At 46.1% G+C, this 19504-nt stretch overlaps 7 protein-coding genes across 7 annotated transcripts; 5 read left to right on the top strand and 2 right to left on the bottom strand.

Annotated features, from left to right (window-relative positions):
- The first annotated feature begins 347 nt into the window (after positions 1-347).
- Positions 348-2361, top strand: Cyp4e1 (Cytochrome P450 4e1). Its single transcript, XM_070278679.1, has 6 exons — positions 348-529; positions 687-796; positions 856-1205; positions 1265-1634; positions 1690-1864; positions 1921-2361. Exons 1-6 carry the CDS (start codon positions 370-372, stop codon positions 2334-2336), a joined length of 1581 nt encoding a protein of 526 aa, XP_070134780.1. The 5' UTR covers positions 348-369; the 3' UTR covers positions 2337-2361.
- Position 2362: 1 nt separating this feature from the next.
- On the bottom strand, positions 2363-4299 carry Mal-A1 (Maltase A1). Its single transcript, XM_017250555.3, has 3 exons — positions 2959-4299; positions 2705-2900; positions 2363-2646 (listed from the first exon to the last, which is right to left on the bottom strand). The coding sequence occupies exons 1-3, from the start codon at positions 4286-4288 to the stop codon at positions 2439-2441; spliced, it is 1734 nt and encodes a 577-aa protein (XP_017106044.2). The 5' UTR covers positions 4289-4299; the 3' UTR covers positions 2363-2438.
- Positions 4300-6091: 1792 nt separating this feature from the next.
- Positions 6092-7958, top strand: Mal-A2 (Maltase A2). Its single transcript, XM_017250328.3, has 3 exons — positions 6092-7594; positions 7653-7781; positions 7847-7958. The coding sequence occupies exons 1-3, from the start codon at positions 6093-6095 to the stop codon at positions 7917-7919; spliced, it is 1704 nt and encodes a 567-aa protein (XP_017105817.2). The 5' UTR covers position 6092; the 3' UTR covers positions 7920-7958.
- A 396-nt stretch (positions 7959-8354) lies between these two features.
- Positions 8355-10319, bottom strand: Mal-A3 (Maltase A3). Its single transcript, XM_017250330.2, has 4 exons — positions 10155-10319; positions 8731-10096; positions 8528-8671; positions 8355-8472 (listed from the first exon to the last, which is right to left on the bottom strand). Exons 1-4 carry the CDS (start codon positions 10300-10302, stop codon positions 8406-8408), a joined length of 1725 nt encoding a protein of 574 aa, XP_017105819.2. The 5' UTR covers positions 10303-10319; the 3' UTR covers positions 8355-8405.
- Positions 10320-11096: 777 nt separating this feature from the next.
- On the top strand, positions 11097-13129 carry Mal-A4 (Maltase A4). The gene is made up of 5 exons (XM_017250329.2): positions 11097-11908; positions 11970-12026; positions 12086-12284; positions 12353-12804; positions 12867-13129. The coding sequence occupies exons 1-5, from the start codon at positions 11097-11099 to the stop codon at positions 13084-13086; spliced, it is 1740 nt and encodes a 579-aa protein (XP_017105818.2). The 3' UTR covers positions 13087-13129.
- A 683-nt stretch (positions 13130-13812) lies between these two features.
- Positions 13813-16154, top strand: Mal-A5 (Maltase A5). Its single transcript, XM_017250793.3, has 6 exons — positions 13813-14102; positions 14170-14630; positions 14698-15150; positions 15210-15664; positions 15720-15863; positions 15922-16154. The coding sequence occupies exons 1-6, from the start codon at positions 13892-13894 to the stop codon at positions 16088-16090; spliced, it is 1893 nt and encodes a 630-aa protein (XP_017106282.2). The 5' UTR covers positions 13813-13891; the 3' UTR covers positions 16091-16154.
- A 54-nt stretch (positions 16155-16208) lies between these two features.
- Positions 16209-18244, top strand: Mal-A6 (Maltase A6). Its single transcript, XM_017250794.3, has 3 exons — positions 16209-17378; positions 17438-18033; positions 18102-18244. The coding sequence occupies exons 1-3, from the start codon at positions 16233-16235 to the stop codon at positions 18166-18168; spliced, it is 1809 nt and encodes a 602-aa protein (XP_017106283.2). The 5' UTR covers positions 16209-16232; the 3' UTR covers positions 18169-18244.
- Positions 18245-19504: the final 1260 nt, after the last annotated feature.

Below are 19504 nucleotides of genomic sequence, written 5' to 3'. Positions count from 1 at the left end.
TTCTTGTTTTTTCTCCCAAAAAATAATTATTAGAGAACTGTTAATTAGAAAAGTAGAACAAATAAACATTGAAATGTTTTAAACTTTGGACCTAATCGGTTATTAGAGTATTTCACATTTTATGAAATTGAAATCAAAGTGAAATATGTATTATGAACCGTGAAACGCGTAGCTTTTGACTCAAACATCTGGGAGCTGTCTTGATCGGCTATAGTCTTGATTTCATTTGAGTGATAATGAACAGAAAGAGAGCGCTTGAGACAAAGAGAAAACAGTGTCATTATCGCCAAAGAATCCGGTATATAAACCCAATGCGTGCAAGTAAAAGTTTACTCAGTTCTCGGTTCGCGGCTTGTGTCACTTGGGAAGATGTGGGTTGTGCTGTGCATTCTACTCGGCTTGCCGCTGCTTTTGGTGGCCTATTTCGAACTGGGCCTACTGCGACGAAAACGCATGCTAAACAAGTTCCAGGGGCCCCGAATGCTGCCCCTAGTGGGAAATGCACATCAAATGGGCAAGACACCCACAGGTGAATAACAATTGTTTGGAGAACAAGGTTTATCTGAAATCCAAGCAGTTTGATAATGTATCTACTGCGTTAGCGATACATTAGACAGATATAAAGTGAACTTTGATCTTGGGATCTGGAGTGAAAAAGCTTAAAAGCAACAAATCTGTTTTAATAGAAATTCTAAATCGATTCTTTGGCTGGTGGCACGAGTATGGCAAAGGCAATTTTCGTTACTGGATTGGATCCTATTCAAATATTTTAGTAACAAGTCCCAAATATATGGAGGTAAACAAACTATCCCTGTTAAAGAATATATTATAAAATCTCCCCCATTTCCTTTACAGTTTATACTTAGTAGTCAGACTCTGATTTCCAAGTCTGATTCCTATGATCTCATGCATGCCTGGTTGGGATTGGGTTTACTCACCAGTACGGGTAGCAAGTGGCACAAACGACGCAAGATGATCACTCCTGCCTTCCACTTTAACATCCTTCAGGACTTTCACGAGGTGATGAACGAGAACTCTAGCAAGTTCATCGATCAACTGAGAAAAGTTGCCGACGGGGACAATATCTTCGATTTCCAAGAGGAGGCTCATTACCTGACTTTGGATGTAATTTGCGATACTGCAATGGGTGTTTCCATTAATGCCATGGAAAACAGAAGCTCCTCCGTTGTTCAAGCTTTTAAGGAGTATGTATCCTTGATGACCGTATAAAAATATCCTTACAGTTTATTCCTTCTTCTAATAGTATGTGCTACATCATTAAAATGAGGGCGTTTAATCCGTGGAAACGAAATGAAAAGCTGTTTCGCTGGGCATCCGACTACCCAGCCTATAAAAGCACTTTGAAAACTCTTCAAGATTTCACAAACGAGATCATTGAAAAGAGGATTGAAGCTCGAAATTTGAACAAAACCCCAGAAAGTCCTGGCACCGAGTTTGTCCGCAAAAAGATGGCCTTTTTGGATACTTTGCTTTCATCCAAAATCGATGGTCGTCCCTTGACTTCCCAGGAGCTTTACGAAGAAGTATCCACTTTCATGTTTGAGGGTCATGATACCACAACATCTGGTGTGGGCTTCGCGGTTTATTTGTTATCTCGACATCAAGATGAACAGGTGGTGACGAAAATATTTAAAAAGGTGACACATATTTCATGCAATTTTATTTTAGGCTAAATTATTTAAAGAGCAGTGCGACATAATGGGTGGCACCAATCTTTGTCGGGATGCCACATTCCAGGAAATCACTCAAATGAAATACTTGGATCTTTTCATAAAAGAAGCTCAACGTCTTTATCCCAGTGTTCCCTTTATTGGGCGCTTTACTGAGAAGGACTACGAAATTGGTAGGTTTATTGTTGGCTTAAAGAAAGTACTTTTTTAACTATTCTCTATTTTTCAGATGGTCAGATAGTACCCAAGGGCACCACGCTGAACTTGGGCCTTCTAGTATTGGGATATAACGACCGTGTTTTCAAGGATCCTCATAAATTCCGACCTGAGCGCTTTGAAGAGGAAAAGCCTGGACCTTTTGAGTACGTTCCCTTTAGTGCTGGCCCGCGAAATTGCATTGGACAAAAATTTGCCCTTTTGGAAATCAAAACAGTGGTGTCCAAGATTATACGAAACTTTAAGGTTCTACCGGCCCTGGACGAACTTGCCTCTAAAGACGGTTATGTAGCTACCACCGTTGGTCTGCCACCAGTGGAGAAGGCTAAAAAGGATGCATTTGTTCACAAATACGATCCCATTTTGTCAGCGGCCATGACACTCAAATCGGAAAATGGTCTCTTTCTTCGCATGAAATCAAGGCTCTAAAATAAAGCATACTTTTAAGCAGAGAGTAGATTTTTTTGATTTTTTATTTACATTTTGAAAGTGTAGAATCGCTACTAAATATTTTTTACAGCTACTAGAAAGTTACACAGCTACTAGAACCGTACCCACATAGGGACTTGCCGAAAAGGAAGTGGGGTTAATAACCTCACCATCGGTGTACTGCGAGTTAAGAGAGGTGGTAATGACCTCCGCCTGGGTGCCCAGTGCGTAGTACTTGGTCAGGTCCAGGGTCTTGGCAGTGCTTCCCAAGTTAAGAACTATCACATAAAGGTCGCTTCCAGACTTTTGGCTGTAACAAATGAAATATTCATAAAAAGAACTAGATTTTATGAGAAGTTAAAACTAACCGTGAGTAAATAATCACGTCATCATCAATGGCCTGAATGTTAAGCTCTCCTTGACGGAAGGACGGCTCCTTTCGAACGCGCACTAATTTCTTGAAGATCTGCAAGTGAGACCGGGGAGCCCGCAGCTGCTGCAGGGCATTATTGGTCTTATAGTCCTCGGCCACAGGCAGCCAGGTGTGATCGGCACTGGTGAAACCTAAGAGAAAGGATGTTTATAGTAATACATGATGCTCTTTATAAATTGTATCACTCACCTGCGAGAGAAGAGGCATCCCATTGGTAGGGTGTACGTTCCGGATCACGAGTGCGTTCATAATAGTTATCAGGATCCGAGTTACATGCAGGAGGATCCACTGTATCCTCCCAGCTAATCCAGACATCGGTCATTCCCAGCTCCTCGCCGTTGTAGGTGACGGCATGTCCAGGCAATGTCTGGAGCAGGATGTTGATGAGATCGGTACGCTGGATTCCCAGTCGGGAGGCCACTCGCTTGTTGTCGTGGTTACCCAGCACCCAGTTGGCGTAGACACCTACCGGCATGGCGTTCATCCACTTGGTAATGTGTTCCACATAGTCACCAGCGGTCGAGGTATTAGAGATGCTCGTCAGGAAGTCGAAATTGAAGGGAATGTGGGATCCGTTCCTCACTCCATTGCCGTAGTACAGCATGATGTTTTCGAAGCTGGTGTAGGCCTCAGTCATCAGGAGTCTCTTGTCGCCGCCGTTTTCCTCCTGGAACTCATCCACCAGCTCGCGCCACTGGTAAACCATGTCGATGGTCTCCGGCTGGTCTTGGGTGTAAATGTGCTGGGTGTAACAGTGGTCATCCGGGTCCGGGCAGCTTACTGGATCATTGGTAAGGGGCTCATCGGGGTACTGGTTGTAGCGATCGAGGTCAACCTCAAACAGGTAGGGCACGGCATCGATACGGAAACCGGAAACACCTTTGGCCAACCAGAAACGAATCACGTTCTTCATTTCATTGACTACGGCCGGATTGCGGTAGTTCAGATCCGGCTGTTGGACCGTGAACTGGTGGAGATAGTACTGCTGACGGACTTCGTTCCATTCCCAGGCACTGTAGCGGAACTCTGAGTTCCAGTTGCTGGGGGGCTCCCGCTCGCCGGTCTCGTTGTTAATCTTGCCGTCGTGCCAGATGTAGAAATCCTTGTAGGTGGGGTCGCTGTCCACCGACTTGGTGAACCACTCGTTTTGGTCACTGGAGTGGTTGGGCACAAAGTCTAGGATTATCTTGATGCCCACCTCCTTGGCCTTGGCAATCATGTTCTCGAAATCCTCCATGGTGCCGTACTCTGGGTGGATGTTGTAGAAGTCCGAGATATCGTAGCCAAAGTCCACCATGGGTGACTTGAAAATGGGCGACAGCCAAGTGGCCGTGAAACCGATGTCCTTGAGGTACTGCAGCTTCTCTGTGACGCCATTCAAGTCGCCGATGCCATCGCCATCCGAGTCCCGGAAAGATCGGGGGTAGATTTGGTAGTAATTGCCACTCTCCCACCACTCGGTGGCTCCCACGAAGCCCACCAGGGCGAGCAGTAGACACGCTGCCGATTGAAGCCGCATTTTGTTCGAATTTGTTCGCTGGCCGACTTGTCAGCCGACTTTTATACAGCTCGATAAGGTGGCTCCTATCAAGATCTGGCCCATTTGGAGTGGCCATTTGAATTGCTGCACAAACACGACACCTGACTTCTCAGGCCGCTCAAGTTCTCAAACCCAAATTATCATTGTTTTCGTACTCCCAGTGACTCTACTTTACGTAAAACGATTAACTCACCATTGAATTCTGATTGCTGGAAAAATTCCGATGATAGCTCTGTGTATCTTCCTTAAAAGTTCCGTTTACACTGTTTCGGTTGGGTCTCTCAAGAGGCTATTAGTCAGCTGATAGGAAAAGAAAAACAACTGGCCCAAATCCCGCTCCTTCAACTGCAACACTGAAAATAGGTAGTTGGTTCAATGGTTTTGTGGAAATACACTAGAGATAACCTTGCCAAAGTTCTCTGGGTCATTTTTGGCGTGACAAAACATAATCATTGTTGCAGAAATGTTAAACGTATTGTTGTTACTATCTATGTCAATCAAGTATCTCTGATAAGTGCGGTTTCTAGCTTGAGTAACTAAATCATTTCAGGCCGAAAGACATTAGGGAAGTACTTATACCTCGAGGAGATAAAATTGTATTACCTGGAAAACAAAATAGTTTTATAATCTGAAATATAAAGCCATATCGTTATTTGGGTACTCAATTATTGATAAGTGTTTATATGGTAAGTTTGATTCATTTATATGGTCTAACTTTATTAATTTACACACTTGGTAAGCAAAGTTAAATTTTAGATTTTATATACTTCTTAAAAGCAAACTAGTACAATTACAAAACAAACTCTGATGCTAACAGTCATCGGGTGCCAATAAACACATTCTAACTTAAAAGCTATATTTAATTTTAATCGATTAAATTAGCCAATATTAGCCCAATCGGAGCTTTTGACATGTGAGGTGTTTGTTGACTTTTGGTGGAAACATTTCCTAAAGGACACATCAATAACCCCTAACCCGTTTGAAGTACCTAAAAAAGGAGGCCAAATGGCAAGCGTGGATTTTAATTGAATTAAAACCACTTGCTAGTGGTTGGCTTCTGACGGTTTAATCAGCAAGTGTAATTCAACAGAAACTGCAAGCTCCTGTTGGAGAGGATTCAAGGATACTACATGGAAATTATATTCACTTTTTGCATCAGGAATCGGAATCTACTTTATGCCGCATACATTTGAATAGCAATGCGGGAAAAGTGTCTAATTAAGTGCTTTTGCGGAGCTGTGCATTCGGTATGCATGGGTGGAAAACTAATTTATTTAAAAGCAACTTCACAACTCAAATATTTTAGAGAGCTCGTTTATAAAATTAGCGGGAATTTTAGAAGTTACTTTCGTATTATTTAGTAACACCTTGTGGTAGTTCTGTTTTGAATTTTTAACTCGTTTTTAGAACCATTTTAACTATCCTTTAGTGGCTCCCTTTAGTGGAGCTCCTCTGTATTTATTTTCGAGTATTACTAAGGGTATTGATCCAGTATCAGAATGCGTGGCTTGTCAGCGATTCATTCCTGCAATCGTATTTAACATTTTTATGGCAATTTTACGACACTTCGCGCTTTAGTGGAATATCCAATAAAATGGACGCAAGGAGAGCCCGGAGGAGGCAAAGCCCTGCCCGCGGTTATTTAATCTAGCAAATATGCGATAAAACACTGACAGATTACCAGTTGGTCGGAACAATTGCGGCCTTATCGGAGTTCCAATCGCGACATGGCCGGGCAATTGTTATTAGCAAATTGAGTTTGGCCCACTCAAACGCTATCGAAATGCCAAAGTGGGCACATCTCGGCCTGGTGACTCTCCTTCTGCTTTCCGCCGCCTTGGCGGGTGGTTCCGACATCGATTGGTGGGAAAACGCCGCCCTGTACCAGATTTACCCGCGCTCCTTCCAGGACAGCGATGGCGATGGCATCGGCGACCTGAAGGGAATCACATCCCGGCTGGGCTACCTTAAGGAAATCGGCATTACAGCTACCTGGCTGTCGCCAATTTTCACCTCGCCAATGTCAGACTTTGGCTACGATATCTCCAACTTCTACGACATCGATCCGATATTCGGTACTCTGTCAGACTTCGATGCTCTGATCGTCGAGGCCAAGTCGCTGGGCGTGAAGATCATTTTGGACTTTGTGCCCAATCATTCGAGTGATGAGAACGAGTGGTTCGAGAAGTCGGTGAATCGCGAGGAAGGATACGACGACTTCTATGTGTGGGATGACGGAAAGCTAAACGAGGCTACGGGCGAAAGGGAGGCACCCTCGAACTGGATCTCAGTGTTTGGGGGACCCATGTGGACGTGGAACGAGAAACGCCAGCAGTACTTCCTTCACCAGTTCCAGGTAAAGCAGCCCGACCTCAACTTCACCAATCCAATGGTAAGGGAGCACATGCTCGACGTGCTCAAATTTTGGCTGGATCGTGGAGTGGACGGATTCCGTATCGATGCAGTGCCCCACATCTATGAGAGGCGCGATGCCGACGGCTCGTATCCGGATGAGCCGATAAGTGGGTGGAGCAGTAATCCGGAAGCCTATGACTACCATGACCACATCTACACCAAAGACCAACCTGCCACCGTTGATCTAATGTATGAATGGAGGGCTTTTTTGGATGCCTATCGGGCGGAGAATGGAGGCGATTCCCGAGTACTTTTGGCTGAAGCTTACTCCTCTGTGGAAACTCTGAGCGCCTACTTTGGCAACAGTACCCACCTCGGTACTCAGCTGCCCATGAACTTCCAGCTGATGTACTTGAATGGCTACTCCACCGCCAAGGATGTGGTCGGATCCATTGACTACTGGATGAACACCATGTGGAAGGATCACCAGACGGCCAACTGGGTAGTCGGAAACCACGACAATATTCGAGTGGCCGATCGCTTAGGAGCCCACAAGGTGGATCTGCTGAATGTAATAGTTAACGCCCTGCCAGGAGCATCGGTTACGTACTACGGCGAGGAGATTGGCATGTCCAACGTGGACATCGAGTGCACCGGCGACTCCTGTGAGGACCGTGATGGAGAACGGACCCCCATGCAGTGGACACCAGGACAGAACGCTGATTTCTCTGCGGGAGAAACAACCTGGTTGCCCGTGAATCCAGATTACGTAAGGTACAACGTGCAGACTGAACGTGGAGTTTCACGATCTTCACTTAACATCTTCAAAGGACTCCAGGCATTGAAGAGTAGCTCTGCCTTCCTGGCGTTTAAGGAAGAGGGTGGTTTCTCCTATGAAGCCGTCACAGAACAGGTACTGCAGATTATTCGGTAAGTAAATAATAATCTATAAAGAGTTCGTTTTAAAAGAAACATCTTTCTATTCAAGTACAAACAAAATCAGCGAGGAATATCGGATTCTGGTAAACATGGGCAACAACATGGAGATCTTGGATGGCCTAGACTCCAAAACCTACGAATATGTCTTGCTTACTGCTTACTCACCACGTTATCCGGGGTAGGTTATCATATTAAGAATGTATCATGAACTTGTTTCATATAGTTATTATTAATTATCCTCAGGAACACTGTAAACCTAAAGGAGAGAATCATTCTCATGCCATACGAGGCCGTAGTTTTGCATTGGCATGCCTGAAGTATTTTTATTTGATTAAAATTAACTTTAAAAACAAAATATTGTATATTTCTTAATCAATAACTGCGTTGGGGACCCCCATAAAGATATGGCTCGCCGGTTATATCAGCCGTTGGGTGCATGTGATTCGCGGCGACTGAACTTTGAGTGCCAATTACGTAAATCTAGATTGCAGGACCACCTACTTGAGACCCCCTAGATATAGCGTTCTGATATGGAACTAGGAACTATTACCTTGGGGATTAATCTCGAAAACGAACCCTAAGAATTTGTTCAATCGGATTATTATGATTGGGGCTAATTGCCCAATGAATTTAATAGCTATTAGTACGAGTTTTCAGTTTTTTCCGGTCTAATCAGTGCTATACGACTTTGTGTGGTCTATCAAAACGATAAGCCTCGCATTAGGTAATAAATATCGGAAAGTCCCATGAATATTTGTTTATAAATCGTATTTTATTGTTTTAAAAGACCTACTAAATAAGTTTAAACCGTGCTGAGAACGACGGCCTCCTTGGGCAACAGCAGCACAGAGTTGGCAAAGGTGAAGTCACTGTGGAGGTCAACGGGGTTAAATATAGTCTTTAATATTTGGTTTTTTAACTCACTTCTTGCGGCGGACACTCTTGTCGTTTACCACGACATACTGCAACTGCGTGGAGATGGAAGTGAAGACGGAGTCCAGATCGATCGTCTCGACATCATCGTTAATGTTGATGACGGCAATGTAGGACTTCTGTCCGGCCAAGGAGCTAATGAAAAGGAGCAACAATTGGTATGGAAAAAAAGGTAAATCAGTTCAAGAATTTACCGCTTGATGGCCAAAACATTGGGTCCAATGGCTGTCACTGTGGTATCACCCTGCTTCAGAGTGGGCTCATCCCTCAGAGCGCGAAGCTGTTTGAAGATGTTCAAGTGGCTAAGAGCGATTCCACGCTCCCGCTTCACATTGACCAGCTTGTAGTCCGAACCGACTGGCAGCCAGGTGGAGGAAGCGTTGGAGAAGCCAGCGTTCTGCTCGTCGTTCCACTGGAAGGGAGTACGCACGGGGTCGCGAGTGAGTCGCTCAAAGTCATCCTCGTTGGACTGGCAGGCCTGGGGATCCACTGTGTCCTCCCAGCTGATGTACACGTTGGTCATGCCCAGCTCCTCGCCCTGGTAAGTGATGTCGATGCCGGGAAGGATAGATTTGATTATGTTAACAGAATCGATTCTGTCGGCTCCCAGACGAGTTCCGATGCGACTCTGGTCGTGGTTACCAAACACCCAGTTGGCCACCTGTCCCTCAGGCATGTTGTCCAGCCAGTTGTGGATCAGCTCGGAGTAGTGGTAAGCGTCCGAATTGTAGTTGATATTGGCCAGCATTTCGAAGTTGAATGGAATCTGGGAACCGTTATGGGTGCCGTTGCCGTAGTACTGCATCAGGACGTCCAGTGGGGAGTAGGCCTCAGTGAGCAGGATGCGATCATCGCCACCAAGTTCAAGGTCCATCTCCTCAATGACATCACGGAAGGCGTAGACCAGTTCGATGGTCTCAGGCTGGTTGGTGGTGTAGATGTGCTGCAAGTAGCTGTAGTCCTCTGGGTCATCCACAGCCTCGTTGCGGGGCTCATCGGGCCAGTTGCCATCAGCATCTGCGGACACTTCAAATACGTGGGGCACAGCATCGATGCGGAATCCATAGGCTCCCTTGCGCAGCCAGAAGCGCAGGACATCCTTCATGGCCTCCACCACCTGGGGGTTGCGGTAGTTAAGATCAGGCTGCTTTGCGTGGAACTGGTGCAGGTAGTAGGCCTGACGCTGCTCGTTCCAGGTCCACATGTCGCCACGGAACACACTGATCCAGTTGGTGGGCGGTTGGCGGATGCCATTCACCACTTTGCCAGTGTGCCAGACATAGAAGTCCTTGTACTCCTCCTCGCCGGCAGCGGATCTGATAAACCAGTCACACTCATCGCTCGTATGGTTGGGCACAAAATCGAGGATAATCTTGATGTCCAGCTCCTTGGCTCGAGCCACTAGTTTCTCAAAGTCCTCCATGGTGCCGAAGATTGGGTCGATATCCTTGAGATCGGCGACATCATAGCCAAAGTCAGCCATGGGAGAGGTGAAGATGGGGGATAGCCATGTTGCAGTAATGCCGATTTCCTTAAGATACGGCAACTGTTCGGTGATTCCTGATGGAGGAGGACGTTCCCTTAATAGGTCTGCCAGCAAATAAGGCTCTCAACTCACCATTAAGATCACCTATTCCGTCTCCATCGCTGTCCTTGTAGGACCTTGGGTAGATCTGATACAGCTGGGCGTTTTTCCACCAGCCCACTTCCGCCAACGTGGGCAGAGCCAGCGCCAAGAGGCAGCAGAGCACCGAAAACTTAACCATGACTCCCGTAGAATCAATCGACTACCAATGGCCCGTCGGATTAGGCAGTGCCCCTATTTATGCACATCAGCAGGGGGTTGATAAGGAGGCGATAAATAAGCCCCACCATATAAGAAACTATTCCTGATTAGCTCCAACCCGTTGGCAGATTTACGATCCCCGCTCGTTTTCAGCAATAGGGCTCTTATGATATGGTCATTCTGGAATTTATTGGCACCTGGACGCAGTGGAGTCAGATTTGTGGTTATTTTGAACTGGCTCACGCGAGAAGATCATGAGACAGATTGGCAGTTGCATATTGACCATATCTTATCGAATTTGGAATAATGGTAACTGGAAATTCTTGGGGGTGAATAATTTATTGAGTCACTTCTATTGGGGGTACATTGTGGGATGATAAAAGGGAGACTGTGGGGTTCAAGGCCGTGATAAGAAATGGGAAGAACACATATTTTTGAGAAACATAAGGTAGGTCGTTAGAACCAAAACTATGGCCAATCTTTCATCTTATCACGAATATAAGAACGGGATGAATTGGAACTATTTGCTATTTAAATTTAAAGTGCACTTAGCTGCGGTGAATCCCAAACTTTCCCTTACAATTAAATGCACATTCACTTATATTTTCCAGTCAAAGGTCCCCCCATATATTTTCCCCAGGTGGTCGTATGTGTTTTCGTCAAAAAAAATTTGATCCCGAACGATAAGGTTTAACATCGTGTAGATTATGACGAAGGCTCCATGGTGGCTGGTATATAAACAACCACTAATAGCCCCAGTACTATTAGTTAACAATGACTACTTGGACTAAAGTGTTCTTGCTAATAGGCCTTGGCCTTCTGGCGGTCGATGCGGCGGCACCCTGGTGGAAGACAGCCTCCTTCTACCAGATCTATCCTCGTTCCTTCAAAGATACCAATGGCGACGGAGTTGGGGACTTGAACGGAGTCACCGAAAAGTTAGAGTATCTGAAGGAGATTGGCGTTACGGCCACATGGCTGTCACCTTTCCTCAAGTCACCTATGGCCGACTTTGGATATGATATATCTGACTTCAAGGAAGTGGATCAACTGTTCGGAACTATGGAGGACTTCGAGAACATGGTGTCCCGTGCCAAGGAGCTTGGTGTTAAGATCATTCTTGACTTTGTGCCCAACCACTCGAGCGACGAGTGCGACTGGTTCCTCAAATCGGCTGCCGGCGAGGAGCAGTACAAGGACTACTACATTTGGCACCCGGGATTCGTTGATGAGGATGGAAACCGCCGCCCACCCACCAACTGGGTGAGCGTGTTCCGTGGCAGTGCCTGGGAGTGGCATGAAGGTCGCCAGGAGTATTACTTGCACCAGTTCCACAAGAAACAACCGGACTTTAACTTCCGAAACCCTGTGGTGCGTGAGGAGATGAACAATGTGCTCCGGTTCTGGTTGGAGAAGGGTGTCGATGGTTTCCGTGTGGATGCCATTTATCATGCCTTTGAGATCGAAGCCGACGAGAATGGAAACTATCCGGATGAGCCCCGCAACGACTGGACCGATGATCCAGATGAGTATGGATACACGCACAAGATCTACACCGTTGACCAGCCGGAGACTCCCCATTTGGTGTACGTTTCTGTTAGTTAATGTAAAATATTATAAGTCTTTAATGTAATATTTATTTAACAGCTACGAATGGCGCCAAATCCTAGAACAGTTCCAAGCTGATAATGGCGGCGATGAGCGGTAAGTAATCGTTAATTACTCTAACAAAGTATAATAAACACCTCGTAACTAATCTGTAGCATTCTCATGGTGGAAACCTGGTCCCCCATCGAGATCGTTATGGACTACTATGGCAACTCTACCGCCGATGGTGCCCAGATACCATTTAACTTCCAGCTGATAAGCAATCTGCACTACGACTCCGATGCCTATCATTACGAGTACCTGATTAACAACTGGCTCAATCTGATGCCCGAAGGCAAGAGCGCCAACTGGGTGGTAAGTATAAGAGGGGATTGGCCATTAGTCACGTCGCTAATCGAATCGATTAATTACTATTCGATCAGATTGGCAACCACGACAAGAACCGAGTGGGCTCCCGTTTCGGTGCCGATCGCGTGGATCTGTTCAACATCCTGCTCCTAACCCTGCCCGGGTGCAGCATCACCTACAACGGTGAGGAGCTAGGCATGCTCGATGGCTATGTGTCCTGGGAAGACACCGTCGATCCGCAGGCCTGCAACGGCTATGAGGCAACCTACATGGACAACTCCCGAGACCCGGCTCGCACTCCGATGCACTGGTCCGACGAGACGCTGGCTGGATTCACTACGGGGAACAGCACCTGGTTGCCAGTGGCTTCCGACTATACCCAGCGTAATGTGAAGACCGAACGTGGAGTATCTTTGAGCCATTTGAATGTGTTCAAACGACTGCAGGCTCTGCGCCAGGAGCCCAGCATTGCGGAAGGATCTGCCGAGATCAAGGCGGTGAGCAACTATGTTTTGGCTGTCAAGCGGTGAGTAAATTAATGTTTTTCATGGTGTACTAGTATAGTTTTAAAATATATCCGTTTTTTAGCCACCTGAGCGGCGACTACGTTTACATCTCTCTGTTCAACATCTTCGACTCGATTGAGAATGTCAACCTGTCCAATGTTTTCGACGATCTTCCCCAGAAGTTCCAGTATGCTCTGGTCACCGAAAAGTCCATCAAGAAGGTCGGAGATCAGTTGTCCACCAGCAGTGTCACCCTCATGCCTCATGAGTCCATTGTTCTGCGATCCACAGTGACCGTTTAAGGTTAATAATGCTTCGATAAATAAAAATTATTGCACATTTTAATTAAGTTTATTTACTCAGGGGATGCAGGAATTTATTTTGTATGAGTAACTTAAATTTAAATATATTATTATTTAAATTTATTTGAACCATAATTTATTTGTAAATAAATCGGTATTTTATTAGAGAGATGTGGTATATATTTTTAGTTTTAAAATTACTTTAAGATTACAAAAATGATAGCCCCTTATACATACGATATGCTTTTCAAGATTCCGTGATAAACACTGCATAACACACTGCATGTATATATTTATAGACATATGTGATAATAATATATATCACTCATTACTTATAGCTTATTATTGAGAAGCCCCATAAAATAACTCGAAGAGGGGACACTACCAGCAACATATAATAGGGTTTATATTTGAGGGTTCTATTCTATTAAAACTGTAAATATTTTCTATCGGCTCTTATTTTTCTCCCACTCTCAAATCGTTCTATTTTTCTCTCTTTATTTATAAATAAAATATATATACGAAAGTTTAGCCATGTTATCATGGGCGTCGATGCTGACTAAAAAAGGGGATGAAGTAACTATTTATATTTAAAATGATGACCCTTTTTCAAGTCAATATCCAAGTAATAGTAATTTATAGATCCCCTTGTTGACTACGTCTCTGATTGATTTTTTTTTCGTCGTCGTCTCTGTACTTAAGTGAGCTTTGCATTTGCATCCGATCGCCAGTCGCGTTTGTTTACTCACTCAGGAAAGATTAAATAAAAAGCAAAAATTTGCCCGTTTGTCAATCTGCGGGCATTATGATTTCGCACCGACTGGGGGCCGTGCTGTTTGTACTGCTTCATATTTTTGGCGTAAGCTGGAGTCAACCATTTCCCAACTACCATGTGGACTTTGAGGATATTTTGAAAAAGAATGAAGGACCGAAATGGTGGCAGACCGGTGCCTTCTATCAGATTTATCCAAGGTCATTCAAAGACAGCAATGGTGATGGTGTTGGCGATCTAAATGGTGTGGTTAACTAAATAGCTTATATACATATCTATCAATATAGTACATCGTATTACTTTTTGTATAGGTATTGCCGATAAACTGCCCTACCTCAAGGAACTGGGAATCACGGCCACTTGGCTTTCGCCCATTTTCACTTCACCCATGGCCGATTTTGGATACGATATTGCCAATTTCACAGAGATTGCTCCCATATTCGGAACAATGTCCGACTTTGAAAACCTAATGAAGGTGGCCAAGAAGCTGGATATCAATATAATTCTGGACTTTGTGCCCAATCACTCCAGCGACGAATGCGAGTGGTTTCGTCGTTCGGCGGCCAAGGATCCAGAGTTCAAGGATTTCTACGTGTGGCATCCTGGGCGGGTAGTGAACGGTGTTCGCCATCCTCCATCGAATTGGATCAGTGTTTTCCGCGGCAGTGCCTGGGAGTGGCACGAGGGTCGGCAGGAGTACTACTTGCATCAGTTTGTGAAGAAGCAGCCAGATCTCAATTATCGTAGCCCCAAGGTTCGGGAAGCCATGAATGTAAGTCACATTAAATATATTACTAAACATTGTTAAAATATAATGTATTTTTGTTATTTTCCTATAGAATGTTTTGCGCTTTTGGCTGGCCAAGGGCGTCTCCGGTTTTCGTATCGATGCAGTGCCTCATGTCTTCGAGATAGCGCCCGATGCCCAGAGTCAGTACCCCGACGAGCCGCGCAATGATTGGAACAACGACCCCGAGGACTACGGTTATCTGCAGCACATTTATACGGTGGATCAGCCGGAGACCATTGACCTGGTTTACTCGTGGAGAGCCGTGTTAGATGCCTTTGAATACGAGAACGGTGGGGAGGAGCGAATCTTGATGGCCGAGACCTATTCACCCATCGATATCGTAATGAAATATTACGGAAATGGCACGACGGAAGGCGCCCAGCTTCCGTTTAACTTTCTTTTGATAAGCGAGCTATCCAACTCTTCAAATGCCCACGACTATGAAAGTACAGTGATGAAATGGCTCCAAAACATGCCCGAGGGTCGCACCGCGAATTGGGTGGTAAGTAAAAAGAACCTTTTACTCTAAGAGACTATTACCAATGACTTTATGACCCCCAGCTTGGCAACCACGACAAGCCCCGTGTTGGCTCCCGTCTGGGCAAAGATCGGGTTGACATGTTGAACATGCTCACCGCTACTCTTCCTGGCGCTAGTGTCACCTACCAGGGCGAGGAGCTGGGCATGACGAATGTATGGATCTCCTGGAAGGACACTGTGGACCCTTCTGCCTGCAACACCAATCCCAGCATCTACGAGCAGTTTACCCGTGACCCGGAGAGGACACCATTCCAGTGGAGCAAGGCCCAGGATGCAGGATTCAGCAATGCCAGCAAGACGTGGCTCCCGATTGCCTTGGACTATAAGCAGGTCAATGTGGAGCAGGAACGGCAGCGTCCTCTGAGTCACTTGAATGTTTTCAAACAGCTGTGGCAGCTGAGGAAAGAATCCAAAACACTACAACTTGGAAACACGAAAGTCAAGGCCGTCAGCGATGGAGTTCTGGCTGTGTTGAGGTCAGGAAAGTGAGACTTTATACAGAAAGGTAATACATAAAGTTTTTTTTAACAGATCCCACCAAGAAGACTATGCTTTATTGACTGTACTAAACCTTTTCGATGGAGTTGAGACAGTCAACCTGACACAAAGCTTCCCAGGTCTTCCAGCACAATTCAAAGTTCTGGTAATCACAGAACGATCTACAGCCAAAGTGGGGTAGGTCAAGTGGGTAGAATTGGAAAATTGTATATAAACTCTTGTTTTTTATTTATAGTGATCTCGTAAACTCTTCATCACTGCAACTACACCCCAAGGACTCTCTTATCCTTCAGTCCACCTCATCATACTATAGTTACGCCACTAATGGAGAGGTTCGCTTGCTTCCTGTGCTCGGCGTTTATCTCTTTCTGGCTCAAGTGGTACTCTATGTGAGCAATCGATGAGTCGAATATTTTGTTCCAGCTGCTGGTATATAATTGAATACTCAAAATAAAGGCAGTCAAAATACTTGAGCTTATCGGGGGAAGATCTTTGGGGAGCTTGGCTATAAAAGACGGGCCATTGCGGCGAGGTGGTCAGTAAGTGATGGCGTGCCTAAAAAACATAATCGTAGCGTTGCTCGTTCTGGGCCAGCAGTGTGCCCTTGGGCGATCGGCGGCCGTAGACCTGGAGGAGCTCGAAAGGGCTTCCACCACTACAGATAGCACTCTGGATTGGTGGCAGACCGCGCAGTTCTATCAGATCTACCCGCGCTCCTTCAAGGACTCCAACGGTGATGGCATTGGAGATCTGCAGGGCATTATCTCGAAGTTGGATTACCTGAAGGAGATTGGAGTGACGGCCACTTGGTTGTCGCCCATCTACACCTCGCCAATGGCAGATTTTGGCTACGATATCTCTGATTTCTTCGACATCCAGGAGGAGTACGGAACTCTGGCGGACTTTGATGAACTAATCCTGGAGGCCACCAAGCGAAACATCAAAATTGTTATGGACTTTGTGCCCAACCACTCGAGCGATGAGAATGTCTGGTTCCAGAAGTCTGTAAAGCGGGAAAAGGGCTATGAGGATTACTATATGTGGCACGATGGCTACATCAACGCTACCACTGGTGAGCGGGAGCCTCCTTCCAACTGGCTGCAGGCCTTCCGGGGAAGCGCCTGGGAATGGAACGAGGAGCGGGGCCAGTACTATCTCCACCAGTTCGCTGTGAAGCAGCCGGATCTTAACTACCGCAACCCCGCCGTGGTCGCGCAGATGAAAAGGGTGCTCACCTATTGGCTCGATCGTGGAGTGGCTGGGTTCCGTATGGATGCCGTGCCCTGGTGCTTCGAGGTCTTACCCGACGCAAATGGACGTTATCCCGATGAGCCCCTCAGTGGCTACACGGACGACCCGGATGACTCCTCGTATTTGAAGCACATTTACACCCAAGACCTGTATGAAACGGTTGACATGGTGTACCAGTGGCGCACTCTTATGGACGACTACCAGCGCATCCACGGAGGCGATACCCGCGTCATCATGGTGGAGACCTACTCTGGTCTGGACTACGTAATGCAGTTCTACGGAAATCGCACCACCAAGGGTGCTCAGATTCCCTTTAACTTCCAGTTCATCATTGGTGGCAATGGCGATAAAAATAATACTCAGCTAAATGCGGCCGGTTTTGTGAAGATCATCAATAGTTGGCTAACTCAGATGCCAGCTTCCAGGACAGCTAACTGGGTGGTAAGTTTAAGGCCAAATAAGTTTTTTTCCGTATATTTTATTTCATTCCTGATCCTTAGATGGGAAATCATGACCAAAGGCGTGTTGGCAGTCGGTATGGGGAGAACCGTATTGACCTGATGAACATGCTCCAGATGTTCTTGCCAGGCGTCAGCATCACCTACCAGGGCGAGGAGCTGGGCATGACGGATCTGGACATCAGCTGGGAGGACAGCCGGGATCCGGCGGCTTGCAATTCCAATGCGGACATTTATGAACAGTTTACCCGAGATCCTGCCAGAACTCCCTTCCAGTGGAGCGATGAGGCCAACGCTGGCTTCTCTACCAATGCGACCACCTGGCTACCTATCAACCCGAACTATGTGACGGTGAACGCAAAAACGGAAAACGCCACAAGTCCCAGTCACTTGAGCCTGTACAAGCAGATGGTGGAGCTCCGAAAGCTTAAGACTCTGCAGTCAGGATCCACTCGATACGCGAACGTTGGCGAGAATCTGTTGGCCATCAAGAGATCGCTGACCGGAGAGGCTACCTATGTTCTGGTGGCCAATGTTCTGGACACTAGCGTTTCTGCTCTGGATGTGGCCAGTGCCCTGTATGCCCAGGGCAACTACAAAATCAAGTTGGCCAACCCGCAGGCCACTGCCACCGTTGGGTAAGTCCTATTTGGCTTATGACTCAAAAATTAAACCTCAAGTAATTTACGAAATTTTATATCCACAGTGACAGCGTTACCCTGAGCAACTTGTCGCTGGAGCCATATGCGGCCCTCATCTTGGAGTCTGTCTAGAGTTTACATAATCATAAGTTTTAAAAGAACAACATGCCACAACATACATAAAGTACATCGATAATGTGGCCTTTTATATGGGCGTATAAGTCATTGGGGCGAACGACATTGGAAAACTTTTCAATTTTAAGGTCGCGTGCTGGGGGACGGAGATGGAAACTTATTATAAATTATTAAGGAACTTTGTCCTGGTTCAAGAGTCAGGCGACGGTGGTGGGGCAAAAGAAATTCCATTAGACGTGATTGATAAGACACACAAATCACGCATACGCAGCGTTGCCGCCGCACAAAAACCAAAGCACTGTCGAAGGTGTCTCGGAAATGAGGCGAACAGTGGCAAGTGTAAGTGCTTGTAGGCGTGGCACTTGTGTGTGTTTAGGTGTGGGTGTGGGTGTGTGGAAGTTTGCGTGGTTCAACTCGCTGTTTTTGACAGTTGAGGTGGCCAAAAGAGAAAAAGGACCAACCACACGGTTGGCTTTTTAATTTTCGCAGAAAAATGAAGTAAGATCTTGAATTTCCCCCATTTACCCCAGTCAGTGGCTATTTTTAGAGAAAATGTTTCCAACGGTGGAAAAATAACTTTAAATAGATCTGATTTATCATCATCAGCACTCAAAAGCCCAGTCCCTGCATGACATCAGCGGCAATTGGTCTGTCATCGGCTGGGTCCTTTTGCGGCATTAACCTTTGCCCCCCAAAAAGTGCCAACAACCCCAAAAGCCGACCTACGTGAGTGCCATTTGAATGAGCAAGTGCTCTTCACCCCAATTGGCCATTTCGGCCGTTCCGTCAACCCGTTAGTCGCCAGTTATGAGCCATGTTTGCGGTGCAATTAATGAGCGGCCAGCGATTAAATGAACTTCCAGGATCAGGTGAGTCCTGCCGTCCAGCCAACCAGCCGGCACGTGCCAAATCAGAAACCAAGCATCGGAGCTCGTTAGGAGCTCTGACATTATTAATATGCAAGCTCTGTCTGAGTGGATGAATACATTTACTACATAAATGTGCAAGGATGTGCCGGGATACTGCTGGGCCTGCTTCCGGCTTTTCGGGCACCCGAATCCTGCCAGATTACAACGGGCTTAATGCGTTTTCAAAGTTTTCCAATCGGAAGGGGAGCCAAACTTTTTACCAACCGGCGTAAATCTGCCAAAATCATCTTAAATGTAATCATTCGGTTTTGGCTCTTCAGACATTGTGATTCATTTCTTCTTTGGGAAATTAACTTCATTATTGGAACGAAAATGAAATGCACAAAAGCCAGGCGACTTTGCCGGGAGACTCACCTGATGGTTGGCTGCCTGCCGGTAGCCTGTCTGTCTGTCCGTTGGTCCTG

Source organism: Drosophila bipectinata, chromosome 2R (genome assembly GCF_030179905.1).
Source record: "Drosophila bipectinata strain 14024-0381.07 chromosome 2R, DbipHiC1v2, whole genome shotgun sequence".
NCBI lineage: Eukaryota > Metazoa > Arthropoda > Insecta > Diptera > Drosophilidae > Drosophila > Drosophila bipectinata.
Note: the sequence above shows the minus strand (reverse complement) of the source record. Positions and strands in the feature narration are given on the sequence as shown.

Bases quoted from the DNA above. Each gene is read 5' to 3' on its own strand.
- Cyp4e1 (XM_070278679.1), top strand. From the start codon at position 370: ATGTGGGTTGTGCTGTGCATTCTACTCGGCTTGCCGCTGCTTTTGGTG. The intron at 1,635-1,689 runs GTGGTGACGAAA...ATTTTATTTTAG, and splicing joins CTCGACATCAAGATGAACAG to GCTAAATTATTTAAAGAGCA. The intron at 1,865-1,920 runs GTAGGTTTATTG...TCTATTTTTCAG, and splicing joins TGAGAAGGACTACGAAATTG to ATGGTCAGATAGTACCCAAG.
- Mal-A1 (XM_017250555.3), bottom strand. From the start codon at position 4,288: ATGCGGCTTCAATCGGCAGCGTGTCTACTGCTCGCCCTGGTGGGCTTC. The intron at 2,901-2,958 runs GTGAGTGATACA...CCTTTCTCTTAG, and splicing joins GGATGCCTCTTCTCTCGCAG to GTTTCACCAGTGCCGATCAC. The intron at 2,647-2,704 runs GTTAGTTTTAAC...CATTTGTTACAG, and splicing joins GACGTGATTATTTACTCACG to CCAAAAGTCTGGAAGCGACC.
- Mal-A2 (XM_017250328.3), top strand. From the start codon at position 6,093: ATGCCAAAGTGGGCACATCTCGGCCTGGTGACTCTCCTTCTGCTTTCC. The intron at 7,595-7,652 runs GTAAGTAAATAA...TTTCTATTCAAG, and splicing joins CAGGTACTGCAGATTATTCG to TACAAACAAAATCAGCGAGG. The intron at 7,782-7,846 runs GTAGGTTATCAT...AATTATCCTCAG, and splicing joins TACTCACCACGTTATCCGGG to GAACACTGTAAACCTAAAGG.
- Mal-A3 (XM_017250330.2), bottom strand. From the start codon at position 10,302: ATGGTTAAGTTTTCGGTGCTCTGCTGCCTCTTGGCGCTGGCTCTGCCC. The intron at 8,672-8,730 runs GTAAATTCTTGA...CCTTTTCATTAG, and splicing joins AATGTTTTGGCCATCAAGCG to CTCCTTGGCCGGACAGAAGT. The intron at 8,473-8,527 runs GTGAGTTAAAAA...TGACCTCCACAG, and splicing joins AAGAGTGTCCGCCGCAAGAA to TGACTTCACCTTTGCCAACT.
- Mal-A4 (XM_017250329.2), top strand. From the start codon at position 11,097: ATGACTACTTGGACTAAAGTGTTCTTGCTAATAGGCCTTGGCCTTCTG. The intron at 11,909-11,969 runs GTACGTTTCTGT...TTTATTTAACAG, and splicing joins CCGGAGACTCCCCATTTGGT to CTACGAATGGCGCCAAATCC. The intron at 12,805-12,866 runs GTGAGTAAATTA...TCCGTTTTTTAG, and splicing joins TATGTTTTGGCTGTCAAGCG to CCACCTGAGCGGCGACTACG.
- Mal-A5 (XM_017250793.3), top strand. From the start codon at position 13,892: ATGATTTCGCACCGACTGGGGGCCGTGCTGTTTGTACTGCTTCATATT. The intron at 15,665-15,719 runs GTCAGGAAAGTG...TTTTTTTAACAG, and splicing joins GGAGTTCTGGCTGTGTTGAG to ATCCCACCAAGAAGACTATG. The intron at 15,864-15,921 runs GTAGGTCAAGTG...TTTTATTTATAG, and splicing joins CGATCTACAGCCAAAGTGGG to TGATCTCGTAAACTCTTCAT.
- Mal-A6 (XM_017250794.3), top strand. From the start codon at position 16,233: ATGGCGTGCCTAAAAAACATAATCGTAGCGTTGCTCGTTCTGGGCCAG. The intron at 17,379-17,437 runs GTAAGTTTAAGG...CCTGATCCTTAG, and splicing joins CCAGGACAGCTAACTGGGTG to ATGGGAAATCATGACCAAAG. The intron at 18,034-18,101 runs GTAAGTCCTATT...TTATATCCACAG, and splicing joins CAGGCCACTGCCACCGTTGG to TGACAGCGTTACCCTGAGCA.